General features: G+C 46.0%; 1 protein-coding gene across 4 annotated transcripts in view; it reads right to left on the reverse strand.

The window, feature by feature from the left end:
* HSF2BP (heat shock transcription factor 2 binding protein) overlaps positions 1 to 16387 on the reverse strand; it is an 85049-nt gene that overhangs the window by 44283 nt on the left and 24379 nt on the right. For all 4 annotated transcript variants that reach the window (XM_055569764.1, XM_055569767.1, XM_055569766.1 and 1 more), the window contains 3 exons: positions 15305 to 15454; positions 12890 to 13022; positions 4133 to 4250 (listed from right to left, as the gene is read on the reverse strand). In XM_055569764.1, coding sequence (XP_055425739.1) covers positions 4133 to 4250; positions 12890 to 13022; positions 15305 to 15454 — 401 coding nt within the window. The remainder of the gene's footprint in view (positions 1 to 4132; positions 4251 to 12889; positions 13023 to 15304; positions 15455 to 16387) is intronic.

The following is a 16387-nucleotide window of genomic DNA, read 5'->3' on the forward strand; positions in this document are numbered from 1 at the left end:
AAAAGCAGTGCGGAGCGGGAATCTTGGCAAGGTTTGGAGGCAACAGGAGGAAGGAGCTGAACGTGACAGCAGTACGTGTCTGAGGACCGAGACAGAGCTGCCCACCTCACAGGCTGACAGTCACACAAGGACAAAGTCCAGGACTCTCTACAGGCTGTCATAACAGTGAACGTGGGTCATGACACATCTGCCCAAATCCACACATGGACCACAGCTGGAGTGAACGAACGCACATATGCTATGGTCTCTGGGCAATTACAATGCATCAAAGCAGGTTCAGCCTTGGTAAAAAAAATTCTCGTGAGTCATGTTGATAATTGGGAGAGCCGTGATGAGGAGAAGGCGATGGCACCCCACTCCAGTACTTTTGCCTGGAAAATCCCATGGATGGAGGAGCCTGGTGGGCTGCAGTCCAGGGGGACGTGAAGAGTCAGACACGACTCAGCGACTTCACTTTCACTTTTCACTTTCATGCATTGGAGAAGGAAATGACAACCCACTGCAGTGTTCTTGCCTGGAGAATCCCAGGGACGGGGGAGCCTCGTGGACTGCCGTCTATGGGGTTGCACAGACTCAGACACACCTGAAGCGACTTAGCAGCAGCAGCAGCAGCACGGGGAGCAGGGGCAGAGGTTTATGGGGAAGTTTTGTATATTCCTCTCAATCTTGTTGCGAAACTAAAAACTTGCTCTAAATAATTTTTTTTTAATCCCCATCTCTGGCTCTAAGGTACCCAAGCTGCTGAAAAGGAGCAGCCTTTGATCACGAAGGTGGAAAGGAAAGTAAAATCCCCAAGAAAAAGGCAAGATGCAGTCAAGTCGAGGAGAGGTCAAAAAGCAAAAGAAGCGCTTGCGGAATGAGAGGTCCTAGTTCAGAGCACTTGGGGCCGGACTTCAACAGCGATGCAGGACGCGGGTGACAGCATGCATATCAGGAGGCAGCTGGAGAGAGCCAAGCGGGGGACCTGCTTCAGTGACCCCAAGAGGGCTCGAGGCTGACAGCTGCTCACGCTGTGCTCAGGAGTCAGACGGAAGCCTGTCAGTAAGCAAGCAAGCGTCTCTGCGGGCGGTCCTCCCAGCTCCCGCTGCAGTGGCAGGAGCCCATCAGGACAAAGAGGCAGAGGATTCCATGCACCAGATCCAGAGACGCGAGAAGAGACCCAGGCCCCACACCGTGCCACAGAAACTGGAAGAGGGGCTTGGCTGGCCCCACAAACACTGACCGTGTACAGACACAGAAGCAGGAGACAACAGAATGATAACAAATCATTAAGAAAAAGACAACCCAACAGAAAATGGGCAACAGGCATTCATGGAAAAAAAACTCATGCTATGAACATGTGAAGAGAGTTGCACCCTCACTGGTAAGTTAAACCTAAAGACAGAAACAGAGATAACATGAGTGTTCTTTACAAGAACAGAACCATGAAGAACTGACGAGGGAGCAGGAGGACAGAGCTCTGTGCAGTGTGCATGTAACTGTGCACTCTGGTGACCCATGGGGCAGCACTTCATAAAACTGAATGTGCATGTCCTTTATCTCAAACACTGCACTTCTGGGAAAACTCTTCAAAGAACTCTCACACAAGTTAGTGAGGACATGTTTGCCAAAGATTTTCACTTTAACATTACATTTGTAGAGTAAAACATGAAAATAACATACATGTTCATCCATAGTGAGAACATAATTCAAACGTTACATTTTCTTTGATGCAAAATACTTACAAGGGTAAGAAGATCCACATACAACTTGTAAACATACGCACGCCACTAGGTAAGTTACATGTCACGTTGTACTGCATGTACTGCTCATGTACGCACACATACTTAGATGGACCGGAGAGCTTTGCTCCAGAGAAGACTGAATCAACACACCCGCCCTCTCGCTGTCTCTGATGCAGCTATAAACTCTGGACAGAATACAAGGAGCAGCTAGGTTAGGCCCCAGAAAAGGAAACAGAAGCAGGCGGATTATGAAGAAGACCATAACTGTAAGAACCACCAAACCAGCAGTTCACCACTCAGCCCCCAAGCCCAAGGTGGCCCTGACCCACACAGAGCATGCCAGGAGAAGCCCAGGGCTCAGGCTCGAGGAGATGAGGGGGAGCACTGACCAGGCTGGCAGTGGGAGCCCTCGGGGAACGCAGACTCTGTGGGAGGGGAATCGTCCTCACCACCCAAAGGAACTGGGATCCTCTTCACTCCAGCACTTGCCCTGGGTGTGGGCACAGTGCAGGAACGTGACACCTCAGGACACAGAGAACCAGCCTTCCGGGGGAAGGTCTAAAGAGGGGCTCCTGAGAACAAACAAGCACCAAGACATCATGGAGAGTTAGGAGCTCAGGAATGTGACCCCACGAGGTCGCCTATAGACTCCAGGCCTCACCCCAGCTATGCATGTGTGGATCTGATCATAAGCAGCACGTACTAGACTCTGAGAACTAAAACATCACATCATCCAGGTCTTGGACAGGGACACATGCGAGGGGCAGACCCAACAGCACTGCCAAGGCCTCTTAAAAGTGGAGCTGATGGGAGTGGTCAGGACTTGGTGGTCTAGTGGTCAGGATTCAGCACTTTCACTGCCATGGCCCAGGTTCAATCCCTGGTCAGGGAACTGTGATCCTGCAAGCCACGTAATGTGGCTAAAACCAAAACAACAACAAAAAATGGAACTGACATGGAAGTCATAAAAAGAGAAGGCTGGTCAGAACTTGTGACCTGGCCCCAACCAGGCTGACTGCCTGCTGAAACAAAACATCAACATTTCCCATAAGATTTAAGCAAGACTCAGGACCTCAAAACATAATATTCAAATGTCCAGGATACAATCCAAAAATTACGCAGCCTATAAAGAAACAGGAAAAATCCCAACTCATGTGGAACAAGAGAATCAAAACATACCAAAGCCAAGATGACACAGATATAAGAAGTATCTGACAAAGACTTAAAGAAGCTATTAAATAAAGAGCTCCAAGAAGTAAAAGCAAACACCAGAAATAAATGGTGCAGTAGCAGAATCTGAAAATGGATCAAGGTTTCCTATCCTAATCCCTGCGGCCAACACATAACACCCTGGTCATGTTAAGTTGGGCTTCCCTGTGTCACAACAGTAAAGAACCTGCCCGCCAGTGCAGGAGACGTGGGTTCAATCCCTGGGTTCAATTCCCTGGAAAAAGAAATGGCAACCCACTCCACTATTCTTGCCTGGGAAATCCCATGGACAGAGGAGCCTGGAAGACTCCTAAAGAGTCAGACATGACTTAGCAACTAAACCACAACAACAACGTGTTAAGTCACCTGGTCTAGGCAGTGAGACTCAGCAGATACAACTGAGGTCACTAATCAGCTGGCTCTGAGTTAATCAAAAAGGAGTTTATTCAGCTATGCCAAATGTAAACCTATGACCCCATCGAAAGCAGAGTGCTTTCTCTGGCTGGTAGGAGAAGAAGAAATAGAAGAAGTTTCAAAGTGAAGTAAGATTCAGGGAGTTGCTTTGATCTGAAGATGGGGTGGGGGTCAGGTGATAAGGAATTCAATCACCCCTGGAAGCTAAACGTGGCCCCACCTGACAGCCAGCAAGGAAAGAGGGACCAGACTCCTATGAACACAAGGAATTGGGTTCCTCCAGCAACCTGAATGCACGTGGAAGCAGACTCCCACCCAGAACCTCTGGAAAGAGACCCAACTGGGCCATCCTTGATTTGGGCCTCGTGAGGCCCTGCTGGGATACCAAGCAAGCCCACTCAAACCTCTGACCTACAGACCCTGCAGGAGGTGTTGTTTCAGCCACTCGGTGCGTAGTAACTGGTCACACACGAGTGGCAAGTGAGGCCAGGTTCTGGCCCCTGGGAGCGGGGTGCTGCCACAGCCATCAGCTAGTCTCAAGTCCACCCATGACAGCATCTGGGGCTCACTGATTGCCCTGAGGCAGGAAGATTCCTTTTGCTTGTATTATTTTTCTAAAACAGTATCAAATAGAGAGTGCATCCCTTAATTCTCCAGGAAATTTGTTTCTTCTATTTTTTAGAGCTATAGCTAAATTAACTGTGTTTGCTTGAAAAAGAGGCCCAATCAGCAAATTCCAACTCATATGTAAATAAACGTGAAGTTTTCAATACTAGCCACCATACACTTTGAGTTTGGTACACTGTCCAGGCTTCAGGTCCCCTAGAAGCTGCAGTATGGTGTCCAGGAGCACTCGACTCGAGTTAACCAGGAATTCACGGCCACTGGCTATGGCGGCTACATCTGCAACAGAAAGAGGACACAGAGCGTCAAAATCATTGCTACTTCAAAACCTAGAGAAGTCTGTCCAAGACAGAGAAGCGTTGCTGTCTTTCTTCTAACATACCTAATGAACGCAGAATAGTTAGCCACAGAGCCAACAGCCAGAATAGGGTAACTGAGGAGCATGGCAGTTGTAAGGTGAGCAATGTTCACTGTGATTAGCAAAGGGCTGGGTAGTGGAACAGAGTGCTGGGTCTAAATACAGGTGTAGTCTGGCCACAGCACAGCAAGTGGACACCAGGCTCCGGAATACTGGATAAACAGCTATGAGCGGTCAGGGTCCAAACAGAAGGTAGGGGCTGGTGACTTTATCTGGGACGAAGGACACTAAAATACACCTTCAACCCTAGGAGTGAAATCCTGATGACTTTAAACTAGAATACCAAACTGAAATCATGAGGTCACAAGAGACCAGGACAAAAACTGATTACAAGAAAAATTTTTTTTATAAATTGTACACACCATCGTGGGTCAGCAAGTGTCACCTTTCTTCATGCTTGAGGTCCCATAGAACCAACAAGGAAACCAGACCAAGTCATCACCCTGCCTCCCCAGGGACACTGTGGAGCTAACACTGGCTCCGTCACTCTCAGATACCTATAAGGACACGTCAGTAATCCAGAATATTTATTTATGTGCCGGTATGATTTTTCCTTGGCTAGGTCTAACAATAAAGCATGATTCAGAGTGACTGAAATTCCTAACCGACATGAGCTGGTCTGGCTGGAGGAGACACAGGGCAGCGGCACCGGAGGCTTCTGGCCTCACCAGATGCACTTCCAGTTAAGTGTGGTGTTCACTGGATGGTTCTGGCAAGACCCTCTACAAGTTTAAGGAGCTCTTCTATTTTTCATTTGCTAGTAACTATCAAGAATAAAGGATAAATTCTATCACTGACTTGCTCTGTCTTTGATTAACTGTTATCTAATAGCAGAATATAAATTTCATCTATGCTACCAGGCCAACCCTATGGAACCAGATACTGGACATTCCTGATCAAACGAGAATATTAAAGTCTCCTAAACCTAACAGATTTGTTCCCATTTTTGCTTGGTATTCCAGCAATTTTTGCCTCATAATTGCCTCATGCTATTTAATTTGGAATATCATTTCATGACAGCGATAACTTTACTGAAGACAGGACCCTTCACTGATACAAATGTGATGTTATTTGTTCAATGAATTTGAACCTGATGACTATATTTTCTATCACAAGAAACACTCTAGTTTTACTATAGAAATACCTCAGGGGAAATGAAGCATTGGGCGTCATAAACTCAAAGTCATCCTAAGGAAGTTTTTGGAGATGACATTCTTCATATTAAGAAAGGAAACACACATTCTAGCTGCATACTTTAGTAGTTTCCAGAGATGACTTGCCAACAAACCACGCCTCTGGTCTGCAGGCCTTGTGTTGTTCCTGACTTGGGTATGAGCAGCAGAACGCAACCCACCTACTGCACGACTTTCAAGGCAAGACAGAAAGAACCTGGCAGCTTCCACCTCTGTCCCTTGCCAGCTGCTCTCGGAGCCCTGGTTGCTAAGAAAGAAATCTAACTCTTGCTGAGATGCAACTACATTCAAGTATACCACGGAGAGGCCCGAGACCCCACAAGGAGAGGAGGAGGCCTGCTCACCCCCCGCTGTGCTACCCACAGCAACGTGAGTCAGCCCAGCTGAGGTCCCAGTCAGAGCAGAGCGGCAGCAGATCCTGCCTGCCAAGTCCAGAGCAAACTGCAAGTTCTTGAGAGAAATAAATGACTGGTAGTGTTTAATGACAAAGTTTGGGGGCAGTTTGTTACACAGCAACAGATAACAGAAACATCACTAATATGTCACTGAAGAAAAAAGTTACAGAGCAAAACGTACATTGTACCAGAGCAAGCAACACCACCCGACAAGACGCAGCAACTTTACTGGCGCGTGAGGTCCCTTCCCACGTATCCAGTATTGTAAGGGTGAAGGCCAATCCTCCCTTTCACTAAGCACAGGTGAAGGAGCAACTATGAAGTAAAATAAATGTCAACAAAGTTCTACACTGACAGCTCCGGGAATTATCAGTCTATCTGGGATACGTATGAGTTAGCCCTAGGACTGTGAAGGGTTGCTGGTTTACTTTTCTGTTAAACTGCACATTTTTTTCTCCTCTAGGTTCATTTTTCTTCAAAGTTTATAGGTACTTCTAGAAGTTACCATAGTAATTATATAATTTAAGAAATGAAACTAGTGTGAATTACATATGCTGATAAAAAATATAAAAAGTTGAGGGGTATTATGATACTTTTGCTTTACCTTGTAATTATTTTGTCTTATTTTTTACAATAGGAATCATAATAAGGTACAGACATAATAATAGTAACACAGATCAATGGTAGAAGTGAGAGTCCAGAAATAAACACTCAAATTTATGATTAACTGATTTTCAAGAATGGGATCAAGACAATTGAATGGAGAAAGGATAAAAGAATAATCTTTTCAACAAATGGTGCTGGGACAACTAGATAGCCACATGCAAAGAAAAAAGACTGAACCCCTACCTTATACCATACATAAAAATTAACCCAAAATGGATCAAAGAGACAAATGTGTGAGCTAAAACTATAAAACTCTTAGAAGAAAACACAGGGGTAAATCTTCATATTCTTGAATTAAACCAATGACTTCTTATATATGACAACAAAAAAGCAAGTAACTGAAGAAAAAAATTCACTGTTGCTGCTGCTGCTAAGTCACTTCAGTCGTGTCCAACTCTGTGCGACCCCATAGACGGCAGCCCACCAGGCTCCCCCGTCCCTGGGATTCTCCAGGCAAGAACACTGGAGTGGGTTGCCATAAACACACTGGATATCATCAAAAAGTACCACTTTTGTGCTTCAAAGGACACTACCAAGAAAGCGAAAAGACAACTACAGAATGACAGAAAAGTTTTGTAAATAATATACCTGATAAGGGACTGGTATCTAGCATATACAAAGAACTCTAACAACTCAATAATAAAAAGACAAATGACTTAATTTTGAAATGTGCAAAGGACTTAAAAAGACATTTCTCCAAAGAAGAGATACAAATGGCCAACGAATACATGAAAAGATGCTCAACCTACTTTACTGGGTTAGATAAATTTCCACCATGGAAGAGTGTGTTTTCAGACTGTTAGGGCACCCAGTCAAAGAAAAATCAAGGGCCAGGCCTATGCTGGCAGAGCTCCGCTGCCGGCCAGGTGCTATCACCTGTTGACCCATCATGAATTAAAGAGCTCCAAGCAGATCCCCCGACTTTCCAACAGCCCATTACAAGTGTAATTCCTTTCTTTCTATTTGTTCAGATTCCTTCCCTTAACACTCAACTGCACTCTCAGGAAAGACAGACTCCCAGCACCTTCTGTTTCTCCCAATCTCTAACTGTCATTCTGGGACCATCATCACCCCTGCTCTCTGGACACAGCTCCTGCAAAGTTTAACAGATAGGCGTTTATTTTGTAAATGAAATGGATAGGCACTACAGAAGGAAAATTTTTAGAGTCCTAGAAAACTCTCCTACACACAAATTACAACCAATCTGAATATTATTTGCCCATACTATGTTTGATTCAAGAAACAACCACAAAATTAACTATAATCCCAGAGCCCCTATCAGTGAAAGGTTCTATTGTGTCCAACTCTTTGCAGCATACTAGGTGCTTCCCTGTCCTTTACCATCTCCCAGGTTTGCTCAAACTCATGTCCATTGAGTTGATGCCGCCATCCAACCATCTCATCCTCTGTTGTCTCCTTTTCCTCCTGTCCTCAATCTCACAGTCCTCCTTTTACATTCCATCAATCTGGAAAACTCTAAGACTAACTGTGCTTAAGTCAAAGAGGACAGTGAAAAAGCTGGCTTAAAGCTGAACATTCAGAAAATGAAGATCACGGCATCCAGTCCCATCAAATCATGGCAAATAGATGGGGAAACAGTGGAAAGAGTGGCTGATTTTATTTTTTTGGACTCCAAAATCACTTCAGATGGTGACTGCAGCCATGAAATTAAAAGACGCTTACCCCTTGGAAGGACAGTTATGACCAACCTAGATAGCATATTAAAAAAGCAAAGACGTTACTTTGTCAACAAAGGTCTGTCTTGTCAAGGCTATGAGTAGTCATGTATGGATGTGAGACTTGGACTATAAAGAAAGCTGAGCATCGAAGAATTGATGCTTTGAACTGCAGTGTTGGAGAAGACTCTTGAGAGTCCCCTGCACTGCAAGGAGATACAACCAGTCCACCCTAAAGGAGATCAGTCCTGGGTGTTCATTGGAAGGACTGATGTTGAAGCTGAAACTACAATCCTTTGGCCACTTGATGCAAAGAGCTGACTCATTTGAAAAGACACTGATGCTGGGAAAGATTGAGGTCAGGAGGAAAAGGGGACAACAGAGGATGAGATGGTTGGATGGCGTCACTGATTCAATGGACATGAGTTTGGGTCAACTCCGGGAGTTGGTGATGGATAGGGAAGCCTGGTGTGCTGTGGTTCGTGGGGGTCCCAAAAGAGTCAGACATGACTGAGCAACTGAACTGAACTGAACTGTCTGTGCTTATCTTTTAACTGAGCTAGCTACAAAAGGGACATGAGTTTCAAGGAAACACTCCAATTCCACAAAACAACAGCTCCTTATCTTGGTCACACTCTGTCAACTGAAGGAAGGGCATTATCTAAGGAGAGATTACAAAGTATCCCCAATTATCCAAGACAAACCACTGAAAGACGACTAAGACAATGTCTGTGATTAACTGGATATTGTAGATAACAGGTATCAAATTCTCCTGAATTAGCAAGACCTCTATATAGATAGATGACATCAAACATGTCAGATTCACGCCCAGGGAACACAGAAACCAAAACAGTTTTCAGCATGTCAAAATAGCTCTCTGCATTTACCTCTAACATCCCAGATTATCATAAACTTTCTGTGTACAAGACAGGTTAAGAACATGATACAGGGCAGTGGTTCTCCAAGTGGCAAGGGAGCAGAATTTTGCCGCCAAGAGACACCTGGCAACCACTGGAGACACTCTTGGCTGTCACCCCAGGGGCTGCTCCTGGACTCTCAGAGCAGAGTGCAGGGATGTTCCTAAACCCCACAATGCAAAGAACACCCCAAAACAGAGAATTTCCTGCTGAGGCTGAGAAACACTGCTCTAGGGACAGTTACTCAAGGACATGGCACACAGCGAAGGCTAACTGGCCTCAGAGGCCACCACCTGATCCCAGAGGCAAGGCCCACAGCCTCCTTTCTCAGAGCACCCGCAGGCCAGGGCTGGGGCAGACCTTCATCCTCATCTGGGGGCCTAAGCCTCTCTTTTCAGAAGACGAAGCTGGGGGTCACAGTGTAAAGAGCACGGGGCTGGTCAGTGGTGGAAGAGGAACTGGACTCTGCTCCCCTGTGTCAGTGCAAGCACGTGAGGGCGGGAATCAGGAGGCAGAAGCACAGAGGGGCCTGGAGCAGTGCTGGTCACTGACACAGGGGCGCGCTGCTATAAGCTCTGTGCAACTATTACGTCCATGACAGATGAGCTGGATCCAGTCCTGCCACAAATTATCAACAACCAAAAAAGTAACTTGGAGGAGTTCTCTGGCAGTCTAATAGTTAGGATTCGGCACTCTCACTGCTGGGCCCGGGTCCTCCCTGGTTGGGGAACTAAGATCCCACAAGCTATGAGGCATGGCAAAAAAAAAGAAATTTTGATTCGTTAATCATTACCTAAGGGCTTCCCTGGTGGCTCAGTTGTAAAGAATCCACCTGCCAGTGCAGAAGACATGATTTCGATCCCTGGCTCAGGAAGATCCCCTGGAGAAGAAACTGGCAACCCACTCCAATATTCTTGCCTGGGAAACCCCATGGACAGAGGAGCCTGGTGGGCTACAGTCTATAGGGTCACAAAAGAGTTGGACACGACTTTGAGACTACACAACAATCATTACCTAACACTGTTTGAATGAATAAACCCAGAATTTAGAGACAAGGAGTGCAATTATAACTTCCAAATAGTCAAAAAGTAAAAAAGGTAGTCAGAAAAATAAGTTTTCCATTTGTAAGCTAAGCAAGTTAACCTTCACAGGGTTGCAATAACAATTTGCCATCTCCTTTTAAGTTCTATATGTGTCCACTTATAAAATTGTAGAAAACAATCACACACCCTTTGTTAAACAAGACCCTGGGTTACAGTATGTTGCCACTTAACCGAAGCTCAGTAACGTGCACAACAATGTGTAAGGTACTGAGCAGGCATTATAAAAATAAAGAGGAAAATAAAGTCCAGAGAACTGATATCCCAGGAAGTGGACTAGCTGGGCCTAAAAATCCATACTTTGTATTACTATTAATCTATTATGAACAACAGTGACTATGGATAAGAAAAATTCACTAATTTCACAGTTTAAACCAATCTCTGACAGCAAGCTTTTGCTTAGGACGCACTAAACTGAAAAGAGCGACACCTCCATTCTTTAAAAAGAGGCGGGTAGATGATTTGAAAAATCACAACTTATCCTGAACACATCAGAGTTGAGGTTGCAGAATCAACCGACTGACAGGAAAAAATAGGAAAAGGCAGGGGCTGCAAGGAGAAACGGGAGGCCAGCACCTGCTCCCCTAGGGTGGACACTGGACACCAGACAGGCCAGCCAGGAAAATTCAGCTCAAAGGTGCAGCAAACTGCCAGACGAGCAGCCGCGTGGTGCTGACGGCGGGCGGGGGACGGGCTGCAAAAGGGACGGGGAGGAAGGGGGAGACAAGAGCAAGGAAATGGAGCTCTTCCATGTCTTCACTGTGGTGGTAATGTGACTGCATGCATTTGTCAAAACTTGCAGGACTGCAACAAGGTGAAAAAACAAGCTGTAATGGGAGAGTTTCCCACAGGTAAGTTTAAAAGACAGAGGATCTATCTGACAGCTAACCTAGGCATCTGCTGTCCTGCCTACTCCCCGTGGAACAGTCTTGGTATCTGAGACACGGACGGCCCGAGGCCTCAGGAGAGCAGCAGTAAACACCAACACAAGCGCGTGAACATTGCATCACGTTCATCAGCCTGTAAGTGGAATGCAATGCAGACACGCCCACTTCTGACTCTTCGTGAGGGCTCCTAAGTGAGCCACTCCAGACAGGGAAAAACAAAGCCAAGTTGAGCCTGTCTGCTGAGCAACAGGCTGGCCTTGCCCACTGGCCCACGACCTCACCACTGCACACCAGCTGGCAATTGAAGCAATTCAAAATCACAATTCAGCAGAATGGAAAGTCACATACATCAAAGACTTTTGGAGTCACTTGCACACAGCAGAAAATCTAATCATCAAATTTGCAAGTATTAAACATTCTGCTAAAAGAGACCCCAGGGATCCCTGGTGGTCCAGTGGCTAAGACTCCACACTCCCAATGCGGATGATCTAAGTTCCACCCAGGATCAGGGAACTAAATCCTGCACACGGCAACTAAAGATCCCACGTGCCACCAAATAACTAAACTAAGACCTGGGGCAGCCAAATACCTAAGTATTTATTTAAAAAAGAAAAGAAGAAAAGATATCTTACAGCAATTTTAGAAGGTGGAGCAGTGCAAGCCTCAACCAGCTGAAGAGGCTATGATGAAAGTGCATGAGGCAGTCCTCCAGCAGACAAAGGCCAAATCAGGACTGGACAACACACGGGTCTCAACATCTGCCCATGAAGAATATCACCGGCTCTTAAGGGCTTATGAAGAAATTGTCTACATGAGATCCACTGCATTAGGATTTCAGTAGATGAAGAAAAATAACATTTCCCCTCTATTTAAGAGCAGAGAATCACCCTAAGAGGAGCAGCATACAGCAGATGAAAGAACAATGTAAAAAAGTAAGTCATAGCACTATAACTATTTCACTGACTTCAGAACAAAGAGCCTTAATACTCACTAGTATAGATCATGTTCTACTATATTAGCATTAATTATTTAGTCATTCGGCTTTATCCTTTGCAGCAGTTTTGCCATTAGAATTCTATCTAATCGTAACTATAATCTTTGGGGAAAACTCACTAAAGAGACAATTTAGATTTTTTGGAATTCTTTAATTACAACAGCACATTGATGGATGTGAGTCTGAGTGAACTCTGGGAGTTGGTGATGGACAGGGAGGCCTGGCGTGCTGCAAGTCATGGGGTCGCAAAGAGTCGGACACGACTGAGCGACTGAACTGAACTGAATTACAACAGCAAAACAAGAGCAAGAGCCTACCTGAAGCTCTGCTTAAGGCTTTTACTTTAGGTAGATATAAGTAAATGACGATGATGCCAAACAACAAGTAGCTAAACATACAGTTTTGACTTCAGTCAACGGACAGAACTGAACAGAACATGCAGCGCCGTCCTGTTTCCTAAGGTGAGCTGCTCATATGCACTGATGCTTACTTATCAGAATCACTGGGTGATGCTCCACAACACACACCCGGTCCCTACCCCGTCCACTGAGTCAGCGCCTCCAGGGCAGGAGCCTATCTGAACCAGAGGTGTTCATGCGCACACACCCTGACCGTGATCACTGCTCTGGAATATATCCCGGAAAGTCACTACGTTCACAGGGAATTACTCACTTGTTACGATTCCAGCCAAAGCAAAAACAAATTGATTTTCATCAGAATCCAGCTCCTTAACATCACCATCCAGCGACTTCACAAAACTCTCCATTGTTTGACCAGTGATGTTGAAAAACTTCAAAGCTTTATCCTGAAAGTTTAGAAATGAGAACGTCACAACCTTTCAGGGCTACCAGCAGGAAAACACTTTCAAAGTGAAGGACACAGAAGACTCCAGTTTTAATTACAGAAGCAGTATTTTAAAATCTGTTCCCTCGTTAAAACTTCCTGTTGAAAAGATCAAGAAAAAAAGAGGTTTGGGGCATGTAGAAAAATTACCTTGAAGACTGATATAGTAGCAGTAGTAGTTAAGTCGCTAAGTTGTATCCAACTCTTGCGACCCCATGGACTGCAGCCCGCCAGGCTCCTCTGTCCATGGGATTCTCCAGGCAAGAATACTGGAGCGGGTTGCTATTTCCTTCTCCAGGGGATCTTCCCGACCCAGGAATCAAAACCGGGTCTCCTGTATTGCAGGAGGGTTTTTTACTGACTGAGCTATAAGGGAAGCCCATACATATGGGAAACAGTTCAAATTTATACAATGACAGAAGTACTTGGACAATTCACCCAAAAATATACTAGAAATATACCAGAAAAATAGGTTATCTATTCTAGGCGTGAAACCAGAGGTTTTCAAACCTTTGGCAAAATTATTCTTCAAATAAAATCTTAAATGAAACCTCAACACATAAAAGACAGCAAACAGGCTCATCTGGCATTTAAGACTCTTTGTGACCCCATGGACTGTAGCCCACCAGGCTCTTCTGTCCATGGGATTTCCCAGGTCAGAAGACTGGAATGGGTTGCCATTTCCCTTCCAGGGGATCTTCCTGACCCAGCAATCAAATGAGGGTCTCGTGCATGGAAGCCCATTTACATCTCCATTCCTCAGCAAAAAGAGTTTCCAAGTTCACAGAGCCTTGAAAGCACTTCCTTGGGGAAAGGAGGAAAAGGAAGCAGGGTTCTAAGAAACGGTCTGAAAACCAGAGCCTGTACAATGGCACAAGAGAACTACATGAGGTGATACAAATATCCTTACTGGATTGTGGACATATTACACACCTCCAAAAATTAGCTGAAGAACACTAAGTTGTACACCTACAATAAATGAATTTTATGATACATAAGCTATACCTGAAGAAAGCTCAATAAACTTTAAAATACACTTAGTCCCTCCACCATTTCTATCTCTACAAGTGACGAGTAAGTACTACACTGGCCCTCCCACCAACCATGCACCCTGGGTGTTTATTTCCATTCAGGACCACACGATCCCCCAGAGTCAGAGCACAGTCTTCCTAGGCCGTCATCCTCTCGGCTGGGGAGGCCATCCTGTCACCAGTCACGCTTCGACCACACAGCTCCCCCACTTCCCATCCCCCTATTCTATCACTTGGGGGGATGGGGAAGGGGCGGCTCCGACGTCTTCCTGGCCAGTCTCCACATGCACAGCCTCACCCCCCTCCATTCTCATTCACTGTCAGGTTAAGCTGCCCAAATTCTCTTGTCACTTTTTCATTCAAACAGCCTTAAGGAATCCTGTCCCAGAGGCCTTAAGGAATCTGTCCTGGACTGCTCCGTCAACACACTAACCCCTACCCTGTGTCAGGAGACTCACACACTCTCCCTGCGTTTCACTCCAGGCCTGAGTACCCTTCCCTCCTCCTGAGCCACCCTCCTCACTTCCTGTTACTGCTGCTGTGCCAGTGAATCAAGGTTCATTTCAAATCTCTCTTCCTCTGTGAAGTTCCTTGACTTGTGTGTGCACATGCTATTAACATCTATTTTATATATACATATATGATAAATAACACAAGGGCTTCCCAGGTGATGCAATGGTAAAGAATCCCCCTGCCAATGCAAGAGACGCGGGTTCGATCCCTGGGTCAGGAAGATCCCCTGGAGAAGGAAATGAAAACCCACGCCAGTATTCTTGCCTGGGAAATCCCATGGGCAGGGGAGCCTGGTGGGCTACAGTTCATGGGATTGCAAAAGAGTTGGACTCGACTCAGCAACTAAACAACAACAAAATAATATATAACATTCAGGCAATGAAATATTATATTACCCCTGGAAATAAGGTATGTAAAAGCACTTAAAAGTCTGTTATACGTTCACAGATGTCAAGTTACGATCCTGACGTAGAGCTACCTCCACAACACCATACCGACTCTGGGACAGAAGGGAGCTCACTCCCTTCATCTGACACACCCCTGGATCCAGGTTACCGCAGGCCCTACACAGCTGGGATTCCAAAAGTACCTGACAAGCAAAGCAAAAGGGTCTAGTCTGGAGGCGCCCGAACAGAGGCACAGTGCCTTCTACGTTACACAAGCACGAATCAAGCGTCCAGCCAGCCCGTGGCGTGCTCACCCCTCCCAGGATGGCCTTGACCACCTCCTCGCTGCTGGAGACACCCCACAGGATGGTGCAGGCCGCGGCGCCCAGCTCCGTGCAGTACTCGGCCTGCTGCAGCAGCTGCTGCTTCGCCTCGTTCAGCTGCTGACGGAGAGCCAGTTTCTCCTGAAACCAAAACAGGATAAAATCAGAGAAATGGACAGCATTCAGCCTCAAAGCACCTGTACTGTGTTCCCCCTTTTGAAGACACTCTTAAAGAAATGAACACAGGATATAGTAAACAGCTAGCGAATGAAAATTAGCCCAGGGTGAGGCACAACTCATATTTTTTTTAATTGCAGGGGCAAAAAGAATACTCAAAGAACATGCCACTGCACTAGAGTTTATAAATACTGCCAAAGACATGAATTCAACTTCTTCTAAGTCAGATGGGAAACGCGGCATCTCAGGTCCCAGGGGCTATACCCAGGACAGCACTGCCTAGGACACTGCTTGTTGAGAGTAACAAGCCAACACAGCAGTTCTCTCATAGAGAAGTGTTTCTATACATCTATATAGAAGTATTATATACTTCTGTATTTCTATAAAAATGCCAGGTGACACAGTCAAGACCAGGCAGGAAAGATGGGAGCAGAAGGAGGAGAGGAGTGAGGAGGAAGGGCCTCCTGGGCATGCTCTGACCCAGCAACCCAAGCCCAGAGTCACAGGAAGATGGAGCCCAGCTTTCTCAATCTCCCACAGCCCCTGAAGGAACAGCTGACGAGTCAGCCAGGGTTCTTACCAAGGCAGCCGTCCCCCTGACGTCGCCTCTGTCCACACAGGCATTCCTAAAGGTTCACCTTCAGGTGAATCTTGGCTGCTGTGGGCCTTCCTGCCCACCCCCAACCATCAATGCCAGAGTCACTCTTCCATGTTTCCTGAGGTTTCCTGACTTAATAAGTGTTAGTCACTCAGTTGTGTCTAACTCTTTGAGACCCCATGGACTGTAGCCCACACCAGGCTCCTCTGTCCTAGGAGTCTCCAGGCAAGAATGCTGGAGTGGGTTGCCAGGCCCTCTTCCAGGGGGTCTTCCCAACCCAGGGATCGAATCCAGGTCTC

This window comes from Bubalus kerabau, chromosome 2 (genome assembly GCF_029407905.1).
Source record: "Bubalus kerabau isolate K-KA32 ecotype Philippines breed swamp buffalo chromosome 2, PCC_UOA_SB_1v2, whole genome shotgun sequence".
Classification (NCBI taxonomy): domain Eukaryota; kingdom Metazoa; phylum Chordata; class Mammalia; order Artiodactyla; family Bovidae; genus Bubalus; species Bubalus kerabau.